At 34.7% G+C, this 27,762-nt stretch overlaps 4 protein-coding genes across 8 annotated transcripts in view; 3 read left to right on the forward strand and 1 right to left on the reverse strand.

The window, feature by feature from the left end:
• N (neurogenic locus Notch protein) overlaps positions 1–10,242 on the forward strand; it is a 135,872-nt gene extending 125,630 nt beyond the window's left edge. The window contains exons 6-11 of the mRNA XM_018446296.1: positions 909–1,452; positions 2,285–2,815; positions 3,845–4,077; positions 4,281–6,099; positions 6,418–8,195; positions 8,926–10,242. Of these exons, the coding sequence (XP_018301798.1) occupies positions 909–1,452; positions 2,285–2,815; positions 3,845–4,077; positions 4,281–6,099; positions 6,418–8,195; positions 8,926–10,016 (5,996 nt within the window). The 3' untranslated portion in view covers positions 10,017–10,242. The remainder of the gene's footprint in view (positions 1–908; positions 1,453–2,284; positions 2,816–3,844; positions 4,078–4,280; positions 6,100–6,417; positions 8,196–8,925) is intronic.
• Positions 10,243–14,640: 4,398 nt separating this feature from the next.
• On the forward strand, positions 14,641–17,072 carry Tango10 (transport and golgi organization 10). 2 transcript variants are annotated; one of them, XM_018446305.1, is made up of 4 exons: positions 14,641–14,687; positions 15,198–15,432; positions 15,526–15,666; positions 15,743–17,072. In XM_018446305.1, the coding sequence occupies exons 2-4, from the start codon at positions 15,319–15,321 to the stop codon at positions 16,994–16,996; spliced, it is 1,509 nt and encodes a 502-aa protein (XP_018301807.1). In that variant the 5' UTR covers positions 14,641–14,687; positions 15,198–15,318; the 3' UTR covers positions 16,997–17,072. The 2 variants fall into 2 exon arrangements, with proteins under 2 accessions (XP_018301807.1, XP_018301805.1); XM_018446303.1 differs by lacking the exon at positions 14,641–14,687 and adding an exon at positions 14,701–15,009.
• A 2,518-nt stretch (positions 17,073–19,590) lies between these two features.
• gfzf (GST-containing FLYWCH zinc-finger protein) lies at positions 19,591–22,924 on the forward strand. The gene is made up of 6 exons (XM_018446311.1): positions 19,591–19,679; positions 20,089–20,230; positions 20,309–20,367; positions 21,541–21,682; positions 21,752–21,869; positions 22,521–22,924. The coding sequence occupies exons 2-6, from the start codon at positions 20,096–20,098 to the stop codon at positions 22,757–22,759; spliced, it is 693 nt and encodes a 230-aa protein (XP_018301813.1). The 5' UTR covers positions 19,591–19,679; positions 20,089–20,095; the 3' UTR covers positions 22,760–22,924.
• A 1,850-nt stretch (positions 22,925–24,774) lies between these two features.
• Positions 24,775–27,762, reverse strand: part of LOC108721652 (putative thiamine transporter SLC35F3) — a 12,898-nt gene continuing 9,910 nt past the window's right edge. For all 4 annotated transcript variants that reach the window (XM_018446302.1, XM_018446300.1, XM_018446299.1 and 1 more), the window contains one exon: positions 24,775–25,210. In XM_018446302.1, the coding sequence (XP_018301804.1) occupies positions 25,096–25,210 (115 nt within the window). In that variant the 3' untranslated portion in view covers positions 24,775–25,095. The remainder of the gene's footprint in view (positions 25,211–27,762) is intronic.

Genomic DNA, 27,762 nt, shown 5'->3' on the forward strand with positions numbered 1-27,762 from the left:
ATTTACAATAAAAAAATCGAATGTTCCTTTAAAATCCAATATTGGAAGGTTAATAATAAAGAGTCATTAAAAGTGACTATTGATTTAATTATTTGATTTTTATGAATACTTTAGTTATATTATTAGTTACCAATATTAATAATATCAGCTTTGATAATTTAAAATTTTTATCAGTTATTTGAAACATGCTTTTTTAAAATTCCTCGTAATTAATACATATCATAAACGAACATTTATCGAATGGCGATAATCATGCACTGACAACCGATCCGCAATCTTCTTCGCAGAAGATCCATGCATGAGAGCTGTTGAATTGATTTTGTTCTTCGGCATTATTGCCATCTGCTATCCTCTAATTATTCCTGATAATTGATGCGATTATTACCCGTCAGAAATCACTCCTGACTTCGCATAGCAAGAACTACTGGAAAAAGGTATCCGGTCGATTGATCGAGTGTGCAATTATTCCTTAGATCTACGTCTATCTCTGTTCATCGATATAGCTGATTAATTTAACGTTAATTGCACCAGTTAGTTATGACGATGACTTCATCCATCCTGATCATTTTGTCTGAACATGTCACTTATAAAGACTATCTATGAATATATTTGCCTGATTATCTGACCTTGGCAGAATAATAAATTTTTATTTTTGAGATATATCTATATGTCGTTAAACTGTACTATATTTATCATATTAGATATAAAAAAATTATATGAAATATATATTTACGCACTTTATCAAATTTAATTTTTATACAATGGACACGCTGTATTAATATTGAAATGCTAATATTTTCTTCGTACAATTTATTGTTTATATGTATATACTTCTTATATTTTGTAATTAGTAATATATTGCTCTCTCTCTTTTTATATATTATATTTGCAATCTTCTCTTCTTCTAGGCTTCACTGGAACTCAATGCGAGATCGACATAGACGAATGTGCGGTAAGACCGTGCATGAACGGTGGTACCTGTAGTGATCTCATCAACGCCTTCAAGTGCACCTGTGCCGAGGGTTTCACCGGCACCCACTGCCAGATCAACATCGACGATTGCATCTCATCACCGTGCAAGAACAGCGGTACTTGTCAGGATGGTATCGCGAGGTACACGTGCGAATGTCCGGCCGGCTTCACTGGCGATTCCTGTGAGACCAACATCAACGACTGCGCCTCGAATCCATGTCGCAGCGGTATCTGCATCGACGGCGAGAATAGCTTCACCTGCAACTGCTCCCCCGGCTTCACCGGTAATCTGTGCCAGACGCAAATCAATGAATGCGAGAGCAATCCGTGTCAATTTGGCGGTAGATGCGAGGATCGTATCGACGGTTACCTGTGCGTCTGTCGACCGGGCACATCTGGTGAGAATTGTGAGGTCAACGTCAACGAATGTTACAGTAATCCTTGTCGAAATGGAGCCAGATGTATCGACGGTATCAACAGGTAAATTTGAAAAAAAAAACATACGTTGTGCACTTGGTCAAATTCTATATCTTTTAAGCTCTTTAGAAACTGCTACGGATGTTTACACATCAGTGAAATTGACTTATAACTTTTGGCCGATTTTCGGCTTGGTTTTCACTCCTTATCTCATTTGCGGATTGTTGAAGTAAGAGGCAGGAACTAAACTCGGCCGAAAGTTGCAAGTAAATTCCAACACTGGTATACATCATTTATTCGTTTATATAATTATTACCTTTTATTTGGATTTAAAACTCGGCAGAATTGATCAGATATATTTATTTAGTTAAATATGTAAATATGTTAAATATATCTTGTGCGGATAAATTGACAAAACTGGACAATACTGTATTAAAAGAACTACTTAGTTTCGATTCTATAACATGCAATAACATTTAAAAGTAACTTCATATGAAATTTTCTTTTTTACTCTTAAAAATGAACCTTTTTGAAAATAATAATAAATTATTATGTATTAATTAATAAATCATATTAATTAAAAATAATATCTAGACAGGAGAGAGAGAGAGAGAGCACGCATGTCTAAAATTTGGACATAAAACATCTTATATTTCGATTTTGGATACGCATACTATTTGAGTAATGATAATTTAAATATCCCATAAATGTTTCGTGAATCCGACATGTATTGTTTTACCTTAAAATTTCTTCATCTCAAATCAATTATTATATATTGATATTCAAACAACTGAGTGATCCGAATGCAGATACGATTTAGTAAAACCTTTAACTGTATCGACATATTACTACGCTCTCTTTCGTTTTTCAGCAAACTCAATTTTTTGTCTTTCAGGTACTCCTGCGAATGTGAACCCGGCTTCACCGGTCAACACTGCGAAACCGACATAAACGAGTGCGCAAGTAATCCGTGTGCGAACGGTGGCCTTTGTGTCGACTTGATAAACGGCTTCAAATGCGATTGCCCACGCGGTTACTACGACGCCAGGTGTCTGAGCGACGTGGACGAGTGCGCGAGCTCGCCCTGCCTAAACGGTGGCACTTGCGAAGACGGGGTGAGCCAGTTTATCTGCCATTGCTTGCCCGGTTACGGCGGCAAAAGGTGTGAGGCGGATATCGACGAGTGTGGCTCGAACCCCTGCCAGCACGGTGGCACGTGCAACGACCATCTGAACGGTTACAGCTGCAAGTGTCTGCCCGGTTATACCGGCACCAATTGCGAAACCAACATCGACGACTGTGCCAACAACCCCTGCCAGAACGGCGGATCTTGCATCGATCTCGTTAACGATTACAAATGCGTTTGCGAGCTGCCCCACACCGGCAGGAATTGCGAGGACAAGCTGGATCCCTGCTCGCCGAACAAGTATGATTTTTCTTTCCCATTTTATTTATGAGGATACGTGGATGTAACTAAATTTTCGTTTGCATATTGTATAGAGAGAGAAGTTGCTCTTCAGATTATTATATTCCAATGGGAGAGTAATATTCAGAGTATTACAAAATCTTATATTGAATTTAGTAAATATTATAGAGCTGATTTTATGTACGGAATTTCAAATTTTTTTAAATTGTAGAGTTCAGAACATCACTTTTAAAGAAAAACATATTTTTAATCATTTTTTAAATACACAACATAAAATAGATTTTACTTTTACCTTATTACTTGTATCTGACTTCCATCTGGATAACACATTTAACAATTTTTATTCTTTTATATTTTATACTCTTTATAAAAATAACTTTAATTTTTTTTTGTATCCTTTTTTTTATAAATTTACGCTTGAAATAATCGATTGTGCTCTATGGGGACGAAAGTTAGTCATTTGGCTTAACAGCGAAGAGACAATTTATAGCAACTTCCATCCATACAGTAGGGACATGCTCATCCTCGGTCTCACGTAGAATATTTTTTCCAACATATGCGGACTATATGTTATTAAGACATCGACGAAAATTATTTATAATTTGCTGAAGATGGTTTGAAGAAAAATCGAAATGTTCAAGAAATTGACACTCATGGTACAGATAAATATATTATGTGAATATCATTCGAATTTTTTGGTTATATAATTTGCTCACCAATTTCCGCGCTGTACTAACGCTCTCATTGCCCGTATATTTTATTATTGTATTTTTAAAATAAATTTCTTATAAACTGTTTTAAATTAATTTTGCTTGTGCAAAATCGCTATTAAACTTTAGCTTATTTATGACATTGTGATTCTATCATATAGTTCCTTTAAAGTTCCTTTTTCTTCACTGCAATCACATTAAATTATAGCTGTAGCGAAGAACAGGAGTCTTAAGAGTTTCTCTTAATTTCGATGAAACACATTTTCATGGATGATCCGCATGATAGAACGACTTTGTAACGTTGCTGTGTCATTTCCAGATGTCTTCACTCGGCAAAATGCTCGCCATCATCGAACTTCCTCGATTTTGCGTGCACATGTACGGTCGGTTATACGGGCAGGCTATGCGACGAAGACGTGAACGAGTGCGTGATGACGTCGCCGTGCAGAAACGGTGCCACTTGCCGGAACACCAACGGCTCTTACCATTGCCAGTGCGCGAAAGGCTACGAGGGCCGTGATTGCATCATCAATACCGATGACTGTGCATCATGTGAGTACGAACCACCGGCTGTTCTTTGATTTTTTTTCCTTACTTGCTACAGATGCAGATCTTCTTTCGCTTTCATTTAAGAGTCTTAATGCGAGTCTATAGAGCGTCATCTGTTTTATCGCGCGACGGCATGGATTATATTAAACGCATTTAATAAACGTCGCCGTACGACACTCAAAGAGAATCTTTTTTCCTGTTCACAGTTCCTTGTCAGAATGGCGGCACCTGTCTAGACGGCGTCGGTGATTACACGTGCCTCTGCGTCGACGGGTTCAGTGGCAAACATTGTGAAGTTGACATCGACGAATGTCTGTCGCAACCCTGTCAAAATGGTGCCATTTGTAAGGAATATGTTAATTCCTACACGTGCCAATGTCAACTTGGCTTCTCCGGCATTAATTGCCAAACCAACGATGAAGACTGTACGGACAGTAGTTGCATGAACGGTGGCACGTGTATCGATGGTATCAACAACTATACATGCGTCTGCAAGACTGGCTACACAGGCTCGAACTGCCAATATCGTATCAATGAATGTGACAGCTCACCCTGTCAAAACGGTGCTACTTGTCATGATCATATACAGTACTATACGTGCCACTGTCCGTATGGTTACACGGGTAAGCAATGCGATAAATTCGTAGACTGGTGCACTGAAAATCCATGCGAGAACCAGGCAACGTGCGTGCAACACATGAATAAGTATCACTGCAATTGCTCGCCCGGATGGACTGGCAAGGTATGCGACGTGGAGATGGTTTCGTGCAAAGACGCTGCCATACGGAAAGGCGTACCAGAGAACAGTCTTTGCAACAACGGCACCTGCGAAAACATAGGCAATAGTCATCGTTGTCACTGCCTCGACGGTTACACTGGCTCTTACTGTCAGGAAGAGATAGACGAGTGTGATTCGGCTCCATGTCAGAACGGAGCAACCTGCAAGGACCTCATTGGCTCGTACCAGTGTCATTGCACCAAGGGTTTCCAAGGTCAAAATTGCGAACTCAACATTGACGACTGCCGACCAAATCCTTGTCAGAACGGTGGTACTTGTCATGATCTGATCAACAACTTTACATGTTCCTGTCCACCCGGTACTCTTGGTTTTATATGCGAAGTTAACATTGATGACTGCACGATGACCGCTTGCCACAATAATGGTACCTGTACTGACAAAGTGGGTGGCTTCGAATGCAAATGTCCACCTGGTTTCGTCGGACCAAGATGCGAAGGCGATATTAATGAGTGTTTGTCGAATCCGTGTACCTCGCCCGGTACACAGGACTGCGTACAGTTAGTCAACAACTATCACTGCAACTGCAAACAGGGTTATATGGGTCGTCACTGCGAGATCAAAATGAATTTTTGTGATAGTTCTCCATGTCAGAATGGTGGCTTTTGCATAGCCAAACAGAATAGACATGTTTGCATGTGTAATAATAATTATCACGGCAACAATTGCGAATTCGCCGGTTCCTACTGCGACTCCGAACCATGTCAGAACGGCGGCACGTGCCGTATCATCGGAAATGGTTACAAATGTTACTGCTTGCCAGGTACAACCGGTATGCATTGTGAATTCGATGCCTGGAATGAATGTGATAGACACCCATGTCAGCAAAATGCTCCTTGCATAAATAAAATTGGTGACTACGCTTGTGATTGTCCTCCCACATGGTCTGGCAAGAATTGCGATACATACGATTCAAATTATCCTGGTGGAATATTCGGCAATACACCCAAAAACATGAGTGATATTAATTTAGAACGCGAACGTCAGAAATGTGCCGAAAACGACTGTAAGGCTAAATACAATAATGGACGCTGTGACGAGGAATGCAATCGATTGGCTTGCGAGTTTGACGGCAACGATTGCTCGCTGGGCATTAATCCATGGCGCAACTGTACCGCGCCCGTGGATTGCTGGAAGTTATTCATGAACGGTGTGTGCGACGAGGTCTGCAACAATCCGCAATGCCTCTACGATGGCAGAGATTGTGGCCCGAAACTTCCTCCTTGCAAGTAAGTATTTTTATTTAAATTTCTTTTCTTAATTAAACGTTGTATGTTGTGTATTATGATGCTCATTGTTCTTAATGCGTTATAAAATAAATTATTATTAAAGTTGTTAACACTATAGTCAATTCTTCTATTAATGATTTTTTTATTTATTAACACAAAGCATATTTATAATGTTTTGATGTAGGTTCTCGTAATAAGTTTTTATTCTTTATTCTTTTTTATTACAAATATATTAAATAAAAGATTCTTATATAATCTGTTTATTAATTATAATTATATTTGTAATATTTTTATTTATTATATTATTTGTTTTTATAGCCCGATTTATGACGCGTACTGCAGAAAGCATTATGCTAACGGCCATTGCGATTATGGCTGCAACAACGAAGAATGTGACTGGGATGGTCTCGATTGTGATAAGGAGCCACCGTCATTGGCAGAAGGCGTCATATCCATAGCTGTGAGAATGGACGTGGATAGTTTCCGAACTAACATCGCAACCTTTTTACGTGACCTCGGCCATTATCTAAGAACAACACTTCGCGTTAAAACGGATGAACTCGGCAACGAAATGATATATCCTTGGAAGCCCGAGAAAAATAAGTTGCTTAACATCTATACTCGACTGACGTCCCCTTCTAATAGAAAAGGTGCTGTCACTTTTCTGGAGATCGACAACCGCAAATGCACTCTAGCTCAGGGCACGTCATGTTTTTCATCAGCAAACGAGGCGGCCGAGTATTTGGCCGCTGCGGCGTTGAAACAACCGCTATCGCTAAACTTTCCCATCGAACAAGTGCGTAGTATCGTAGGTACTCAGAATACGGACTATTCGGATAACCCAACGAATTATAAATATGTTTTAATCGGTGTGGTCATCGTGCTGCTCGGTGGATTACTAGTGGGCGTCCTGGTGACCGCACAGCGGAAGCGTGCTGTTGGGGTTACATGGTTCCCAGAGGGCTTCTTAAGGACTAGTAGCGGCAGTGGCCAGCGACGCCGGTCACGTCGGCGCGGTCCGGATGGTCAAGAAATGCGTAACTTGAATAAACAACCGTCAGTGAACTGCATGAGCATGGATGTTGTAAGCGCTCGAATACAATCCCAGTGGTCTGACGACGAATCTGATCTGCCTCCGTCGAAGCGGATGCGTGCCATCGAGCCAGGTTACGCAAGTGATCATACCGTCATCACAGATTACGAGGAAACCGAGCCGCGTATGTGGACGCAGCAACATCTGGACGCGGCTGAGATACGACGGCCGGACGCGGGTGGTGTATTGACGCCGCCCAGTCTTGAGCACGGTCAGGATGTGGACGCGCGTGGGCCATGTGGTATGACACCACTGATGGTAGCGGCGGTACGTGGTGGCGGACTCGACACTGGCGAGGAAGAGGATGAGAGTGACGGAACCGCGGCAGTAATCGCTGATCTCGTTGCGCAAGGCGCGGATTTGAATGCTACCACAGACAAGAGCGGTGAGACGTCGCTACATCTGGCCGCGCGTTACGCACGGGCTGATGCGGCCAAGAGGTTGCTGGACGCGGGCGCCGATGCTAATTCACAGGATAACACCGGTCGTACACCGCTGCACTCTGCTGTTGCAGCTGACGCTATGGGAGTTTTCCAAATTCTACTACGGAATCGGGCGACAAATTTGAACGCGCGAATGCACGATGGTACCACGCCACTAATACTAGCGGCGCGTTTGGCTACCGAAGGAATGGTGGAAGACCTCATTAACGCTGATGCCGACATCAATGCAGCCGATAATAGCGGCAAGACCGCGCTGCACTGGGCCGCGGCGGTCAACAATGTCGACGCTGTAAACATATTGTTAGTGCATGGTGCAAACAGAGACGCTCAAGATGATAAAGATGAAACCCCATTATTCTTAGCGGCTCGTGAGGGCAGCTTTGAAGCATGCAAAGCATTACTAGACACGTTTGCTAATAGGGAAATCACTGATCACATGGATCGGTTACCTCGCGATGTTGCAAGCGAGAGACTGCATCACGACATTGTCAGATTACTTGATGAGCATATGCCAAGGTCGCCGCAGATGGTTACAGTCATTCCGAACGGTCCTCTCATGGGTAAGCGTTTTTATAATATCTTTATAATATACATAAATATCATAAAATATTCCACTTTTTTTTTTAAGGAAAAATTTTATTATGGATAATAAATTTTACTAAGAATTTTTTATCATTTTAATAATTTTAATGTAATAGATTTTCATTTTTCATATCTAATTTTTGAACCATACGAACAATTTTAGACAATAATTATATATTATATTTAAAAAATTGTGCGCTAAGTATATATATATATAAATAGGATAAAACCAATGCTTTATTAAAATTCTTTGTATTTTAATTATCTTATTTTAAAAGAGATTGGAAGCATTATTACACGTTCCATGTCGCATGGGTCACCATTACAGTGTCTCACGCTAGACTTTCCTAATATTTTGATAATAATTTGACTAATATTTTGACTATAAAAAGAAAGTTGTATGAAATTATTTTTTATATCATACGTGGATACGTTATAATATATGATACGTTATGTTATTGTGTAATTAAAAATGTATATTAAGCCTTCTCTTCTTTATAATAATTTTTATAATTTTTTTAACCATTACGAAGTACATGTTACTTAACAAATATAACAAACGAAAACAAAAATATCTTGGAGGTCATCAAAGTCACCAATGACATGCACGGCGTAGTAATCAAGTCATTTAATATTAGCCCGATACGGAATATGTTAATAATAAAACATTTTTGATATTGTTATGTAACATAATTATTTCTTTTGCAGGATCTTCAAATCATCCACAATTAATCACGCATCCCACAGTAATCGGCTCGGCGCCGAAGCAAACCAAGTCAAAGAAGCGACCAAAAGCAGGTACGGGAAACCCAAACAGTCCAGAGTCAGAGGGCGGCGCGATGGTGATGGTAAGGCGAAAACCATCGGTGAAGAAACCGCCGGCTAAACCGCGCGGTGCTCAACCCCCAAACCAGGAGATTCCACAGGGAGCAGAAGGTGCCGATGGCAATTTACCGACTAGCCCGTATGATAGCGCAAGCCTTTACAGTAACGCCTTACCCTTGGTGGCTCACACTGCGACAGCGAAACAGCCGCCACCGTATGAGGATTGCATCAAAAGCCAATCGATGCAAGGTTTGCAACAACTCGGGTTAGATACCTTCACCAGCAACTACGGGCTGCCATTTCACGACCAGCTCCTAGCGCCGCATCAGCGGCAGCAACAGGGCATGGTAAACACATTGTCGCCACCGTATAGTAATCAATCGCCACCACACTCGGTGCAGTCCAACATGACTCTTTCTCCGCAAGCAAGTTACATGGGTTCACCGTCGCCGGCGAAGAATAGACCGTCGTTACCCACTTCGCCAACTCATATCGCTGCCATGCGGCAGGCGACGCATCAGAAACATGGCAGCATGCCACCAGTGGGCTTTGACTTCGAGAATTTACCGTATTCCTCGAGCCAACAGCAACAACAACAGCAGCAGATGCAGCAAACGCAGCAGCAGATCCAACAGCAGCAGCAACAACAGCAGCAACAGCAACAACAACAACCGCAGCCGCAGCAGAGCACGCAACAACAACAGCAGCAACAGCAGCAGCAACAACAAACGCAACAATACTATCAGTACTTGACGCCGCCGTCCCATCATTCCGGACCCGATGTTACGCCACAGCATCTCATGCAAGCGCCCGAGAGCTTTCCGACGCCATCACCGGATAGCCCTGGTCATTGGTCTTCGAGCTCGCCCCGATCGAACAGCGACTGGTCCGATTGCATGGCCTCACCTACGAACGCCTATGGCGCCGGTGGCGCTCACCAAAGTAACAAAGGTTCTGAGGCGATCTACATATGAAGTCGATAGTATATTTTCTTCCTCACGTAAATAAGTCGTGAAAAGAAAAGAAAGTAGAAAGTTATATGAACTGTGATTAGCTCGTCGAATTTGAGCGTCTAGACGTCGAAAAGGACGAAGAAAAACGTTGACAACGAAGAGCTCTTCCGTAATGGATCAGTGGCAAGAAGGTATTTTTATTTTTCTTTTGTTTATTTGTGTGTATGTGTGTGTATCGGGAGAGCTATTACGGTAAAATACATTCTCGCCGCGATTATTATACATATATTAATAGATATCAGTGTTGAGAATGAATAATAAAAGATTTTTGCAGTTACATATTTGTTATTTTTTATGCATTATTTATATTACTAAATATAAATCCATTTTTAATTATTGATTATATTTATTAATCAGACCAATACATTTTATCTAACACTGATACATATAAATATATACGAACGAATATATATATGTATATTGCGTGTATAAGTGAAAGAGTTTCACAATCAGAAATGTTATAAAACTAATGCTAAACTCTACGCTATTCATGATTCGAGATTCGCAGTTCCATTAAAATTGATGAATAGAGTTGTTATTTATCACACATGCCGAATAATTGTAACGCAAATCATTACGAATTGTCAATTCATGTTGGTTCGTATATAGAGCTACACTGTTACAAACAATAAATTGCTAATAATATGTAAATTTAATATTTGCGAACAACAAATGTTTATGAATCTATTATGAAGCATGAAAAATAAATCATGAATTCCATACAGTCTGACGTTAGCTTTAGACTTACTCAAATTACAAAACCGATTGTGCCTCTCTAATATGACATAATGTTTAGGAAAGTTACGAGAATCGCACAATTTATAAAAAGTAGTTGATAATGACCTTCCAAACGAATGTTTATAGCAGAATTATATAATGAATTACGTACAGAGAATTTGACTAATCATGTATTTATATATATATTTGTAGTATATTTTTGATATCTATCGAATTTTATTGTCGCGGCGTCATACACAGCTCAATGAATAAACGGTGCCTTCGACTTGCCAATGTGAAGACCTCTAATGGACAATAATAAGTAAGGGAACGAGACCTTGCTACTCTATAATAATTGTACATACTGCAATAGATTTATCATTCGCGCTGCTGTGTCTGTTATTCCACGGAGACAACTACATATAGCATATATAATGTGCAGTACTCTATTTAATTCAGTTGCATGTGAATTTTCTCATTTTTTTTTTCCTTATTGTATTTTTCAGTTGATCGTTTTCTTAAACGATGCGATAACTGCTAAACAATTCTCGCAATCAAATTACAGAAAATAAGTTATGAATTGTGCCTTCGAATTCCGTAGAGTATAAGACACGCAAGTTCTACGGATGGATCTATTGTTAAATTATATTGGAAGAAACGCAGCGTTTCCAAATGGCCTCTAAATAGATTAAACGTTTATTAACTAGTTAATATAATTGAAATGTCAGCTTGTACTGGCAACATGTAATGTAATGTAATTAAATGTAATGTATTGTAATGTAATGTATTGTAATGTAATGTAACGTAATGTAAGGCGAAGAGACAACGTTTATAATCTGTACGGTTGACGGGAGTTTCAGAGAACTTGTTTTTTTACAGCTTGCGGAGCATCGTTCCATACATAGACATTCCATTGCGTATGGCGCGCCAACTTTTTTTTCCTTTCTTTCTTTCCTCCTTTTCAACTCTTTTAACTTGCGCTATCAAATCCCTCGAAAAATCATTTATTAAACAAGCTAGCGTAATCATTAATATTAATTTAGGTGTATTGATCGCCTTAAATTAAGTACTCGGCGCGGAGCGGTAGGACGGTTCTCTGATCTCTTTTCTGCCAAAGCCAAAACAGCATTTTTAATGTAATCATACACTTACGGTGCATACGGACGATACGCCGCGTAATGAGTAATCACGACGCATCATGAAGATTGTTGCAAGATAGAAATAAATATAGATAGATAAAAAGAAGAAATGTGTATGTGTATGCGTGTATGTGTGTGAGTGAGAGAGAAAGAGAAGAGAATTAACTATTGTTGCGGGATGAAGAAAGTTCGTGCGCGCGCTTTTGCAATATATTGCCAGTGATACATGTTTTCGTATGTTACACGAAGGGGATTACTGGTATTATCGATATGATGATGTTTGTGAAATTCGAGAATGGTTCTGTTTTAACTTTATGTCGAAAGATGAAATGTAAATGTAAATACTCCTTCATCTTTTCTATCCGCTCATCTCTTTTACTGTTTAAGTACTTTTATATAATTATCTTTTCTTTCCTGAATTTTTGTACAAACTGTTTTTACATATTTTTTTATACACTATGTATAAGTTTAGCTATATTGCTATACTTCCATAAGACGTACTGCATAAAATAATCATGTCTCCTTCATTATATTATTATCATATAAACATATTTTATATGTCGTATGCAGTTTGCTGTTGCACTAAGAATTGCCGTATGAACGCGATCCTTGATGCAATTTTGGATTACATACAACGGTGTAACGGAGCTTTTCTTTAATCGTTGAGCATATTATGAATCCAATGCAATTCCAGTGCTTGCTTTATGAACATACATCTTCTAGAGAGAGATAATACTTTTTTATTTGTATCACTTTTTTATAACAAATTACATATCTTTAGAACTACCTTGCATATCATCAAAATTATGTAGATTCTGTCAAGTAATAAAAATGAGAAGATAGACAAAAAGAATATTTTCTGTATAGAGGAATAAGTATTTTAAGAAAACTATACAAAACTATATACAAATCCATATATTGTACATACAAAATACATACATATACATATTCTCTTATAATATTCACAAGTGAAATAATCAATCGCACAAAAGTGCAACTAAAAGTACAATCTTTAAAAGGATAACGAAATCCAGATAGTATTGAATAAAGATCTGCAATCTCGATTCATTTGTTAAAAAAAAATTAGCAATACGTAGATATTATATATAATATAAATTATTGAGCAAGCAAAAGCGATTTTACCATGTGTTCAAAATTTAACAGCAACTGCTCTCTGATACACCAGCATTCTGTGTTAAAAATGCGATATAACTCTTAAGTATTATGCTATAATAATTTACAATTATTTACAATAGGGTAGATGACCGATTATTACTAGATTTTGTTATTCCGTGTAACTTGTAAAAAGTACTGAGTTTTATTAGTATTAACTATTCTATAAGCAAACTAAGGATTTGTTCGGTCTTATTATATTCTGCCCCACTCTCCCATATTTTTATAAATAAGTTATGCCTTTTAAACACAAATGTAATAATAAAGATAATCTAACATCCATAATAAAGTTGTTCTTTTTTAGCGTCTTATTGTTAGAGCCTTCGTACTGTATCTCTTATTCCAAAAAAAAATTCCTTTACAATTAGATCATAATAATAATACGCCAATAATACATCATTTTCTGAAATAATACAATAATAATGGTACTACATCATACTTCTGAATAATTTTGAAAAAAATTTATTTAGTAATATCATTCGCATTATGTCCGAAAAAATCCAACAATGACTCAATAAAAAAACAATAGTTCAAGCAATAAATATTTTATTTACAATTACATTCCATTATGTTGATTACATAATACAGCAATTGTAACGATATAAATTTTGAAAAGTGCACAATCTCATTTAGAGAAGAGTATTAAAAAATATATATATGTTATTAATTTAAAAATAATAATATACATATATAGAACCTCGGCTAAAAGTTTGAAAACTGCGAGTGAACAATGCACCCATTGTTTAGTCTATATTTTTAGTTCTAACGGAATATGCCAATCAGATGCAAGAGTTCACTGAGCGCTTAGTGAACGGTTATAATACTGAATGCACCCATTGAAGTTAATGGAGAAATTTTTTAGGCCCTGCGCATAATGGAAGAAATATTAGGAACAGGAATAGATATTAAGATTTCAACCTATCAGAAACCGTGTATTCCGGTGTAACTGGTATCTGATAGGTTAAAATCTTAATATCTATTCCTGTTCCTAATATTTCCTCTATTGTGCGCAGGGCCTTACTTTTCACTTTTCATCCTAAGGAAAAAGTTTCATGATTGATACCCTGGATGTATCCTTTGGGTACTTTCCAGCAAGGACATAGTCAGACACTGGCTGCGTTCAGCAGAACGTTTGTTTTGCAACTGTTGGAAGTTTCCTTCGCGCTGATTGGATCATACTTTTAGATCTAGAAGAATGGTCCTATCTCAGCAGACAATCATAAAACGGTTGCGTTCAGCAGACTCAACAGTTTTGCAACCGTTTTATGATTGTCTGCTGAGATAGGACCATTCTTCTAGATCTAAAAGTATGATCCAATCAGCGCGAAGGAAACTTCCAACAGTTGCAAAACAAACGTTCTGCTGAACGCAGCCATTGTGTAATACACACTGAGTCGTTCCATCCTTGTTATTTGCCAACGTTAAACAAGGATGAAACGACTCACTGTGTTACACAGTGTCTGACTATGCCTTGTTGGAAAGCACCCTTTATAAATCTAGTGACTTTAATTTACTAGTTATTACTGGTGCGGTGGCGCCCCTATGCTTAGAAAGCGTGCACGTTGTAACTATATAGCACGGATATTTCCAACAATTTCAACGGGTAATGTAACCAATTAGCCACGATCCTCGATTTTGATCTTGATTCTTGCTTCGTGTTGTATACATAACATAAGTAAAAGAGATAATTTTATCGAAATATTACTTGCTAATAGTTTATAGCACGAGTCAGTCGGGTTATCCGTTACAGCATAAATTGCGGTTGATGGAGATCGCTTATCAAAGATAGTAAAGGAAAAAGATATCATTGTAGAAATATCGAAAAGTCTGAGCCTGCGATTATTTCACAAATTTTCTGAATTCAATCCGAATTCTATTTTGGACTCGTTGATCACGATCGTTGTTTTTTAACACATTTCATTCCGGTAAGATTCAGATTTCCTTTGGTTAGTCAATATTTCAGATATAACCTAAAAATAGTTTTTTGTTATTTAGTTTTTTGATATGACCGATATATATATATATATGTATATTGCTAAAAATGTATGTATAAACTCTTACAACGAAAAATTAATTATTCATAAGATTTTATCTCTATGTTAATTATTTATAGAATTCGTTGCTAGTTTGAAATAATGGAAGGTTCTGTGGAAACAGTCTATTGTCTTCATATTTCTTTTTTGGTAATGTTGAGCAACGATTGAACTACAAATACGTCGAGAAAACATGTTCAGATGTTACGGACTACTATCGGGTGGATGACAGGCACATCAAGGATGGATTCCAGCAAGAGATCAGGAACGGTTAATAACACTGTTGCACAGTCTGAGAGCTCAGACTCTATAGAAGTATGTATAAACTTATAAAGCGTTATGAAAAACCTCTTTGCCATTTAAATGCATATTTGTTGATTTATTATTCAATAATTATTTTGATTGTAGGTAGACAATTCTCGTACAGTCCTGCTAAAAATAGCAACACTGTATGCGGAGCGTCTTATGAATGATATTTGTCTTGTTGTGGATGGTGTAGAATATCCGGCACATCGACTTATACTTTGTGCTTCTAGTGATGTTTTCCAAGTAAATACAGAAATCTGTTAAAAGAAATAAAGATTGATCACAGAATGATATAATCAGCATTATTGTTATATTACAGGTAATGCTAATGAGTCCACAATGGAGCGAGTCTCAGGAAAGCAGGGTAACTCTCCAAGAAACGCCACAGTGTGCACCAATATTCAGTGAATTTTTGCGTTATTTTTACACTGGCCAGATAAGAATAAACCATAGTGTTGTTTTACCGATATTGTCCCTAGCTGATAAGTACAATGTTAAAGATTTGATATCATTGTGCCTTGACTACATGCGGAATCATGTCGCATTGGCTGCTATACATGGCACATTGGTATCGTGGCTGCAATACACATTGAATTGTGGGCATCATGATATTAGTCAAGCGTGCCAAAATTTCATTAAGTGGAATTTGGAGCTTGTGGCCAAAACTGCAGACTTCGGGAATTTTGATCTGGATATCCTAGTGTCCTTGTTGCATCAAAGTAGTTTAGTTGTGAAAGATGAAATGATGCTTTACAAGTGCCTAGAACATTGGCTGAATTATCAAGCAAGTCGTTTGAGAGCACAGCTGTCGCCAGACGAGGTAGAAGCAACATTGTATCAGTTGGTGATAGCGGTGATGTCGCCAGTTAGATTTCCAATGATGTCACCGCGACAATTGGCAGAATTGCTACTGTCACCATTAACAAAGAAGTATAAAGAATTTTTTGTGGAACGTATGTCTATTGGGATGTCTTTTCATTCAGGACAAATTAACAGAATAAAAGAAGTCAGCATGAGCGAAGAAGATGGCGCATTGTTATTTGAGCCGAGATTGTATACTGTTGACACATGTAGCTCATTACTGACCATAGAGAACTTTCACAGTTTGCCATCTTATCACATGAGGACACTTGTATTTTCTAGTCACTCCAGTTTAGCAGAATATGCAGGCGATAGAGTGTGCGAGTGGGTAGTAGATATCTATCCTAAGGGTGTATGGTTCAAGAAATTTTTCCTTATAGTATGGCAGGGTACAGTGGAGATGCCCGAACATGTCAAGCGATCAGTGAGATTGTCATTGACTTGTAAGGAGCCATTAAATAGTAACATGCGTGTGAAAATCGGAGTTTTGATTTATGGCTTGCAAGATGGTGTTGAGCATATTGCAAGAGTTACCGAGATTATTCATAGATTCAGTAAGAAGGATCGCGTCCTGAATTTAGATGATCTTTTACCGTTTGAGGAACTCAATCCACAACAGGGCTCGGTATCGGAAAATGTTGTATCTCCCTTTTTAGTGGGCCCTAATAAAGACATGCTCAAATTACATATTGTTATATCGCCAGCGAATTAACGTTTACAAAGAAAATTGCGATACGAAAGTGTCAAAGTACAGAATGTCGAAAAATAAAAGTTAAAAATGTTTATATTCTACATTTTTACAAGAAATTCAAAAAGAAGATATGTTTTATATTTGTTGTTATATAATATATTTTATATTTCTAAGTATTTCGTACCTTACATTTTCTTTTTTTTTTTTTTCAAGAAAAACATTTTTCCAGGTTATGTAAAATATTTGTATAAAAAGATAAAATTATCATAAAATGTAATATGTAATTATATGTTCTATTTATTTCTAACTCATATGAATTGATTGACTTTATTAAACGTTACATTGTTTACATTTATGTAACCCTAATGAGATATATGTATATTACATTGCAATTATAACATATCAAATGCAATGTGAAATAAAAAAACTTAGTACATATTTAGTAAAAAAGCAAAAACTTAATCCCTGTTATTGTGCTGTAAGTGTAATTTCCCTCCTTGAAGTCTAAACATATAGACTTCTATTCCTACAATTTTGTCTAATAGCTGTATATGAACACATATGTTGTATATAATCGAGATACAAATGTAAATTATTTGCTATTATAACATACAACAAAATGCGAGCGCATATTATGGACATAAATATGCGTTAACTAAGCTTGTATATTAATCGTGTTCCACAAACCAACATTTTTGTAATGAGAACTACAACCGCCAATGATGCTTTTTTAAAATATCACATAGAATCTGTAAATATATTCTGTATCTCACTAAATAGAAGAAAAGAAAAATATTTTTAAGACTTAAGGAGGTTGTAAGTGCATTTGTAAGAGCAGTACAAATTTAAAAAATATTACTTTTTATTGAAATAACTTTTGATCCAGATGGTCAACTGTCTCTATTTTTTTTTGTATTTTAAATGCAATTTAAAATAATCTGTAATTTTTCAAGTAATTCTTAACATATTGCATTTGCCTCGCATTTGCCTTACAACTTCCTTGACAGTTTTTAGTTTTATAACTGCAGTTTTAGATTATTTGAGACGCAATTTATTGTTATTAATTAATTAGTATTATGAAATTGGGATGGATATGTCTATACGAATTTTATGACTATTACAATATAAATATTTTATTTATAATATTTTATTTTGTCGCTACTCCCTGATAACAAAAACCGCCAAAAGTTATTAGAATACTATAATTAGATGGTAATTCTCATTGTTATTATATATTTATTAGTTAAGAATTGATTTTCCATTTGTCCATCAACATAATTGTATCCGCGTGCAACAAAATAATCTAAGACCAAATAAAGTATATAATATTTATTTCTTAAAAAATATATGCTACTTTCATGTAATTTTCAAAATCATATATATATATATACACAGTATGTTCTACTCATATTTTTTTTAACGATATACTCTTTTGTCATTAGCTACATATATTACTCTTGTCATTGATTTAAGTTATCAATTACGATTAAAAAATTATAATAACTTATAACTGTAATTGTTTTATGAAAACATGTATTAATTTAGGTCCATCAGTGGAAAATAATTTTATAAGCTACAGTGATAAAGTAATTAAATTTTATCGGAAGTTTCGCATAGATAATGCATTCAAATACATCACATTATGCAACAGTCCAGATAGCTAAATGCTTCTAAGATTGCCGTCATGTTATTGACAACCGTTGAAGCGAAAAATTTCTAGAAATTCAAGTCAAGGTGCTTCGTCATTGTGCGTCTTAGGTTGTACTCATATGAATTAGACATCAGATTACAACAAATTGGCAACTTGTTGACATTCATCTATTTCCTTATCATCAGTCGTCACGTTGCCGTCACATTGCTGATAACATACCATACTAATATTTCTGACTGCCTGCTTTCAAAATTTAATTAATTAAGGGTGCTTTCCAGCAAGGACAATCAGACACCGAGGGGGTCTACTAGCTGAAATATTGTCCCACAAATTACATGATTTCATATGATTTCATCTGATTACAAATAATTGTTTTCACTACATATGAAGTAATTTGATAAAACATACGATTTTATTTAATATTATACAATGACTTCTCGTGATTAAATATGTAATTATCGGATTATACATAAAGATTTCATATGAATTTTATAATGATTTCGAGGACTCTGTCCCACGATTACATTAAGTGGTTACTTCCTCGTCAGACACTGTGTAACACAATGAGTTGTGTTTAACGTTGGCAAACAACAAGGATGAAACGACTCACTGTGTTACACAGTGGCTACGTTTACACCGTGCGCTTAGTCCGCGACCTATACGACACGTGTCTTTGTTTAATATACAGGATAAACAAGGACGTCTATTGTATAGGCCGTGGCCTAAATGCACGGTGTAAACGTAGCCAGTGTCTGACTATGTCCTTGCTGGAAAGTACCCTAAATACTTGTATAATCATTTATGTTGCTCAATACGATAAGATACTGATAGGATGATGGCAAACAAACGATTATTTAACACTCATGCAGTGCATTAGCTTGCTTGATATGACTAATTATGCTTGGTTATCTGGAAGAATGTGTAAAGTAGATCACGTGATGTTATAAACCTTGAATGATTAGTGAAAGGCACTTGTCTTGTCAAGAGTATCTTTTACGTTTCTGTCGTAGCAACTTACAGTCGCATTTTTATCTCTTGCTGTTAAATAATAATGTAAGTAATATTGTTTACTAAAATAATACAATTAATTTAATAATATAATTTATTTATTTATATATAGTACGTTTTAATCGGTTGTTCGATGTAGAAGATTATAAATGTTATAAAAGCATATGTTTAAAAAAGTTTTAAACTAATATTTGAAAAGCTTCTATAGTCTGCTATAAATTAATGTTTTTTTTTCAAAAATAACTATTAAATTCCATACGTGAATGAGATCTATTTGTTTTTCAATTTTCTGCAAATTAGTTTTATAAAATTACGATTTTTTATTGAACATTGAATATTGGTTTGTTTATAATACAGTTGTTTATATGTTTCTATTTTGTTAGTACATTTAATTTAGTTAATACAAATTTGTATGTAACGTATATACCTATATGATCTGGTTTAATACTTACAGATACAATATGAAGCTATATAGCGTTTCGGACGGTCCACCGTCTCTTGCATGTCAGCAGCTGTTGAAGGCTTTAGATATTAAGTACGAATTGATCAATATGGATTTTGGAAAAGGTGATCATATGACTGAAGAATACGAAAAGGTATAGTCAAAAAAAAGAAAAATATGAATAAATAATTTAACACGTTGAACAAACAATAAAATATATCGAATCTTACAGCTAAATCCACAAAAAGAAATACCTACTCTTGTCGACAATGATCTTATAATGGGTGAAAGGTAAGAAATCCTATGTTATATATTAAAATTGGCATTCTTCTCTTATTAAAAGTATTTAAAGTATTCAGAGTGTCCCATTTTAAATAATGCATTAAGATTTCTCGAAAACTATGGTAGATACGGAAAAATGTTTCAAACAAAAGTTGTATGGTTCGGAGGGGAACATAAGAATTGAAAACCAATATTCAGCGATTTTTAATAATTAATATCTTGTTAACCATTGCGAAAATTTCAAAATGGTAAAGGACTTTTCGACTCAGTTTAGTCCGCTCTATCTACACAAAAACGATTAGCAAAAACTTACGGGACACCCTGTATAATTATCATAATTTAATATAGATAATTATATTTCGCATGCACATAAACGTATTATAGATGCATTCTAGCTACATACCTACATACTGTAAGACAGAAATAAGGAAATACCCAGTAAACGAGAATGGATTAATTGAAATTAATTGAATTGCAATTTCTTCGAGTTCGCGTCTTAGAGCGCAGAGCTAGATTGAAATGAATTAATATCTGAGGGCATAAATTCGTTTTTGTTCATGAACATTTATAATTCTTTCTTTATAAGTAGAATTATTTGTTTATAAATGGAACTCTTTCTTTATAAATAGAAGTATTTTTATGTTCATTTCAATCGAAACAGGAATATTCCTCACTCATTATTCAATACTGTACTCGGATAAAAATTTAGGGCTTACATGTTTCATAACTTTTTTTTATTTAAGCAAAAGTGCGTATTTTCATGATTTTGAACTATAATGTATTCACATTAGCTTACAAATTAGCTATGTTGAAATTTTTTTTTAATTGAAGTGAATTCAATGAAACTTCTTATTCATAATTTTGAACTGGGATGTATTCATGTGAAATGAATTAAAATACGAAATGTGTCATTCATCATGTTTAATTCAGATGATTTATGTCCGTATTATATTATTTTTTAATTGAAATGAATTAAAATATGAAAGATGTCGATTCATTATGTCGAAATCAGATGTATTCGTGGATTCAAATGGATTCGGAAAATAGAAGCGCGAATTCGGAAATGTCGAAATGAATTCACCAATTTCCAATTTATTTTTGTTTACTGGGTACATATATTTTTTATTTATTTTGTTATATCCGACATTTATATAATTCATGTCTTGCTACGTTACGTTACAGTAATGCAATTCTACAATATTTAGCCGATCAGTATGATATAAGCGGTAAATTGTATCCAAAGGCACCGAAGTTGCGAGCGATTATCAATCATCGTCTGTGTTTCAATTTAGCGCTTTATTACCGTAACATCAGCGAATATACCGTAAGTCCAATTGTCGATTGAATTCTCATATTTGCCGAACGCGCGTATTTATTAGTATTTATGCCATAGTTGGCGCCGATATTTTTTGATTATCAACGTTCACCGTTGAGTCTCAAGAAAACAAAAATTGTGTTGGATATCTTTAACACGTATCTGCAACGCGAAAACTCCGAATATGCAGCAGGCAGTGAGTATATATACATATAATAATATGTATAGGGTCACACAATGCTGCAGTTACACATAGCCTTTGACTATTGGCCTGTTTTTTTTTTAGCTGAACTTTTGCACTAGTTCATCTTTTTTCGTTTTCTTTCCTCCTGGAGAGAAAAGCAAGAAAGATGAACTGGTGCAAAAGTTCAGCCAAAAAGAACAGGCCTTATATAAATATAAGTCAAAGCATATAGCCGACAACGGAAGGTAACATCGATATAGCTCTTGCCGTTAAACTGCTGGCAATAGTTAATTGTTGTCTGCGTGTTGCTACAATGATTGATATATTCTGAATCGTTAAAGACAAATATACAACAATTTAAGTTGCCAGATGCCAACATAAGCAATCATAGATTTCTGCGATTTTGCTGAGACACGCTTTGCTATCTGGAATGTTATGTAGCAATTATATTCATGGTTTGCTGAGATATATATATATACATATATATATGTATATAATTAATTATTATATATATGTATAATTATTATTATACATATAATAAAAAATAATTTGTTATTATTTATTTTCATATATTTATTCTAAAAAATAAGACATTAATATTTTTAATTGTTGTATGTACATACATACACACACATACACACATACACATATATTTATTAATAGATAGCCTGACAATCGCCGATTTTCCATTGATAACTGCGACAATGTGCCTGGAAGCCATCGACTTCAAATTGGATGCTTGGCCTTACGTAATGAAATGGTACGACAATTTTAAACGGAAGCATCCTGATCTTTGGGAAATTGCGGCGAGTGGAATGCGAGAAATCAGTTACTTTGAGAAACATCCACCAGATATGTCCGGTATGGATCATCCGATACATCCGATACGCAAAAGCGCGTGAAAGAGTTTCTGCAACGAAATCCAATAATTTTGCCCATTTGCAAACACTTTTTATTTTAAATTAATTTGCAGTTTTTCTAAGCATAATATAAAAAGAATGATAATAAAAGTGATTTTTTACTAAACTAGATTTATTATTGACACATTCGTTCAATATTTGCACAATATTTCCATAATTTTCTTCTTATATCAACATTAAACTATAGAATCTCTATTACAATATATTTTTATGATAAATATTATAATTACTGCAGTTACAACTGCTATGTGTTAACTTTTGTGTAATTGACAATATATGTATATGTACAAATGAAATAAATCTGTTGACATACATTTCGGTGTATTCTTAAACAAAATGTTAGAATTAATTGAAAAATTTGTAAATGATATCTGTCATAATTATATGTACATAAAATTTTATTTAGTAATACAAATAAGATAATTATTTATTGGTATAGATTTATAGATGATAAATGAAAAGTAATAAATGGTGTGTGTAAAATAATTGTATGAAAATGTGTCGTATATGTGACACTTATAAAAATATATATTTACGATCAATATATTTAAGACTTAATTTAATTGTTCATAGAAGTTTATGTATACAGATATTCTTAGTCGAATTCGACGAGACTTAATAGTTTCATCGTAAACAGATTCTAAGCTGATCACGAACCTTAATAATCCCCAAATTTCGCTACATTAACTTTATTCGTGAAATTTAACATAACACGGGAATAATATATATGTATATCGTACACTATACAGGGTGTTTCCAAATTAAATGGCAAAACTTCGGGAGCGTGTAGAGGAGTAAAAAACTAAGAAAAAAAGTCCTATAGACATATGCTCCTTTTTGCTTTGTTTCGCAGGAAATCACGAAAAAAGAAAAAAATATATTTAATTTATTATTTTAATTATTTTATTTATAAACTTTTTAATGAAGATTTTGTTCGAAATGTGCACCTCTTGCAGCAATACAAGCATTGCATCACAGTATTTCTGACATATTAAATATCTCTCATTTTACAGACTATAGTCATCACAATTTTCGACACCGTTGTAACATTACGTTAAGAAGAGAATTTATTGTTAGAATAGAAATAAAACTATCAACCCTGTTAATATTACGCTAATTCCGTGGAATAAGAATATCACTATGAATCATTTACATTAATTTGCAAATGCGACAAATATTGTATCTTTTTTGTTATGATACGTTTACTACAAATAACGTCTATTTTAGGACCAATAATATCTTCAGAGATGGAAAATGGTATTTTAGAGTTAATTCATTATTTCTGATTGTCTTTATGTATTATTCATATCCGCGTTTGTAACTTCCACTAACGACAACGCGTCGTATATTGTGATATTTGTGAAACTGCCGAATGAAGAGGTCTTGATCTAAATATTATTCTTAACATGTTTTCCATGTACTTAGAAACGTATTGAAATTGACAAATCTTGTTATGTTTGAATTTTTTACCGATCTGATATAACACGCTATAAGATGGATTTATTAATATTTTAACGATTGCAAGTCGTCTTTATATTTTAATGCATAATATAGCAAGTCCTCTCGTGAGTCTCTCTGTAATGGAATACACCTAGATAAGTACGTAGTCGATTGACTATGTCATCTGAAAGTGTTTTCATGCTAAATTGAGCTACAGTTATCACACATACATACATCATTAATATGTACGTTAATATTATATAACATGAATAATACCACAGAGATATCTCCGACGCATTTAGATCCAATATATGAATATTTTGACCATAGCTGTTTAGGAAATGATAATCGTGTAACAAAAGAGTACAAAACATCAACAATAAAGAGGATATCAGCTATACTATTTTTGTTAATATATATTTCTGCGAGAGATGTTTTTCAGCAATGAGTTTCTCAAAGATTTTGAAATAATTTATTTTACAATTTCAACTGCAGATATTTCGTTAAAATGCTTAGTAATCTTATAAATAAATAAAGAAATTTAAGTAAGTGTTCTATTAAAAAATATTCAATTTATGGACAGATTTTTTTACCTGTATTTGTTAATCGTAATATAAACTCTGTTTGTTTCCAGAGTTGATATTAGAAACAAGTTGGAATGAATAGAAAATGGCTAATATAGTTGATGTACGGCAACGGTACACAATACTTCAAGGTAGCCTTAAGGAATATTTAAAAGTATACTGATAGAATCTATTTCCTGACTGAATTCGTGTTTATACCTCAATGATAACTTTGGCCATCGAGCCACTGCCAAAGAGGCTTATGTAGCTCTGCCATAATATCTTAATTATTGCTTTAATTTTCCATGTGTTTAGTCACCGAACTCTGCCCGAGGGTGAGCGTAGGTGCGATTTTATGTAACCGGTTCGATAATCGATCACGTCACGCGACGATCCATCTGACATGCCGTGCCTGTGTCTCCTGCTCCACCTATAAATGGAAGTTACGTTATTCATGATAATCCTAACAATCGTTACCTAAAAATCTCAATCAACATGCAAAATACAGTTTTTTGCCAATTCGACAGGAAAGACACGTGGAGACTTTCCAACCAGGATTAGTATCCTTCATTATTAATTACACAATCACAAAAAGAATATAAGAGTACAAATACTATTTTGTCTATAACCATTCTCTTTGATATTTAATTTGTAATGCACAGTACAAGATAAATTTAATTTGTTTTTATTTATTATATTTTTATATACAGGGTGGTCCATTTTAATCAATCCAATAGAATATCTCAAAATCTTTAAGTTTAAGATAAAAATGTTCCAAGACAAAACTTGCTCAGTGACAAACAAGAAAGAAGATGACCTTGTTCTTGAGAAGATATCTTTAAGATCAGATCAAAGTTACTTAAAAATTTTTAAATGGAATTTTATATATATTGTTTACATAACATAATTCCACTAATTATTTTGCATATAAATTAATGTATTAATTTATAAAATAAAAATATCAAAAAGCTAATAGTTTACAAGGTATTTAATATTTTATGTCAACATGTGCCAGAATAAAGTATAAAATATCTCATAAACTATTAGTTTTTTTATATCTCTACCTTAATATTTTTATATGCAGAATAATTAGAAAAATTATATTATATAGAAAAATAGAATTCCATTTAAAAATTTTAAATAACCTTGACTTCTTAAGGTCAACCACAATCACCAACTTCTTTTCCTCTTGTAACTGAGCAACTTTTTTTACATATTTTTGTCTTAAACTTATGGATTTTGAGATATTCTAGAATTAACAAAAATAGACCACACTGATATATTATAACATATTTCAAAAACAATAAAGTATAAATTTAATTTATATATTATATAATTTATCAATTATTTTTAATTTGAAATAAAACTATGTTTCTCAATGTGTATAAATTTAAAAATTTGAACTACATTCCTATCTCTATGTTAAGTTTTTTATTTCTATTATGTATTTTTATTATTATATTATAGTATTTGTAGAAAATTATCACACAAAATCAAATTTATATCCAACGCAAAAAGTCACGGATATCCCATTATTATATGGAAATATTATATAACTTTATCACGTCTTATTTAATATAAATATCTATAGTAAAAAATATTTTATTATTTTCTGATCGAATATAATCGAATTTATATATCAAATATAACCAAATATATAATTAATTACATGGGATTGCCCGTTTCATTTTGCAAAATACACATTTAACAAACTGAATGACAACAGTAATTATATCATTGAATATCGAACAGCATGACACATGTCACTATGCATCATTCCAAAAATTTATGTGGGAAATACGGACGATATATGTATACGATAAAAATAAAAATAATTTGTAACATTTATGAATACCTGCAACATTCACGGAACAGGATACTAAACAGATCGATCACTATGAGCTAAGATAAATAGATGCGAAGAAATTTATAATTTTATAAAAGCATTCCTCATTGCACGCATATGCTTTCATATCAATATACAGGGCCCCTCACAACTGACTTATGCTTTTTTATTGAACATTTTTTATTTAAAGTTATACACACATCTGTCTGTGTGAAAATATGAAAACTTCGACATTTAAAACTTTTCGAATTAAAAAAAAATAAGATAAATAGAGAATAATAACTTTAGAGAATAACTCAATAATGTGCGTTTAAATAGACAAGACAATCTTATATTATTTCTTTTAATTTTAAATTCTATTTTTATCGTAATTTTAAGTTTTGTTATTTCTTATTAAAATATTTAATATTATAAAAAATAAAGTATCGTATGTAAAAGAACTTTGAATTAACTAGAAAAAAATATAAATAAAAGTGATACTCTTCTTTAAAATACCCTGTATATACCCGCTATTAGCGTTCGGCGTTTATACTATGTTACTCACTTAGGCACTAGCTTAAATAGCAATTATAACATTGTGCAACTCAATATTCAGCGCTTTCAAGATGATTTGCGACTGCCACTCACTAACAAATTCCTGCTCAATTACCCAGCATATTTCGTACCTCGAGCGTTACAACAAAACTCTACACGGTGCTACTCGTCGCCAGCCAACTATCACGATCACGTTCGATTTGATCTTGATCACTTCCTGCACCTGATTCCTACCTGATTTCTCTCTTACCGCGTCACGCGTGGCTTCGCCACCAGCCTGATTGTTCTCATACCTTGATGTTGATTACGAGGATCATGCGAATAGCTGTTGCTGACGACGGTGGTGGTCGAGGTGATGGAAGTCGAGGTAGAAGGAAGGACACGGCGTGATTGGGTTTCGGAGGTCGAGCTGTATTGTTGAGGGTTGTTGTTAACATGTCGAAGAGTGGCAGGCTGATTGCTGCTGTTGCTGCTATTGTTGTTGTTGTTGCTGATCGGCAGCAGCGTCTGACCATCTCCATGCGCGGCAGAAACGCCGTAGCTCCTCAGACGGTGCTGACGTTGCTGAAGGGACGTTCTGCGACCTCTAAGGATATTCCTGC

The sequence above is a fragment of the Mycetomoellerius zeteki genome, unplaced genomic scaffold, assembly GCF_001594055.1.
Source record: "Mycetomoellerius zeteki isolate Tzet28-1 unplaced genomic scaffold, Tzet1.0 scaffold179, whole genome shotgun sequence".
Taxonomy (NCBI): domain Eukaryota; kingdom Metazoa; phylum Arthropoda; class Insecta; order Hymenoptera; family Formicidae; genus Mycetomoellerius; species Mycetomoellerius zeteki.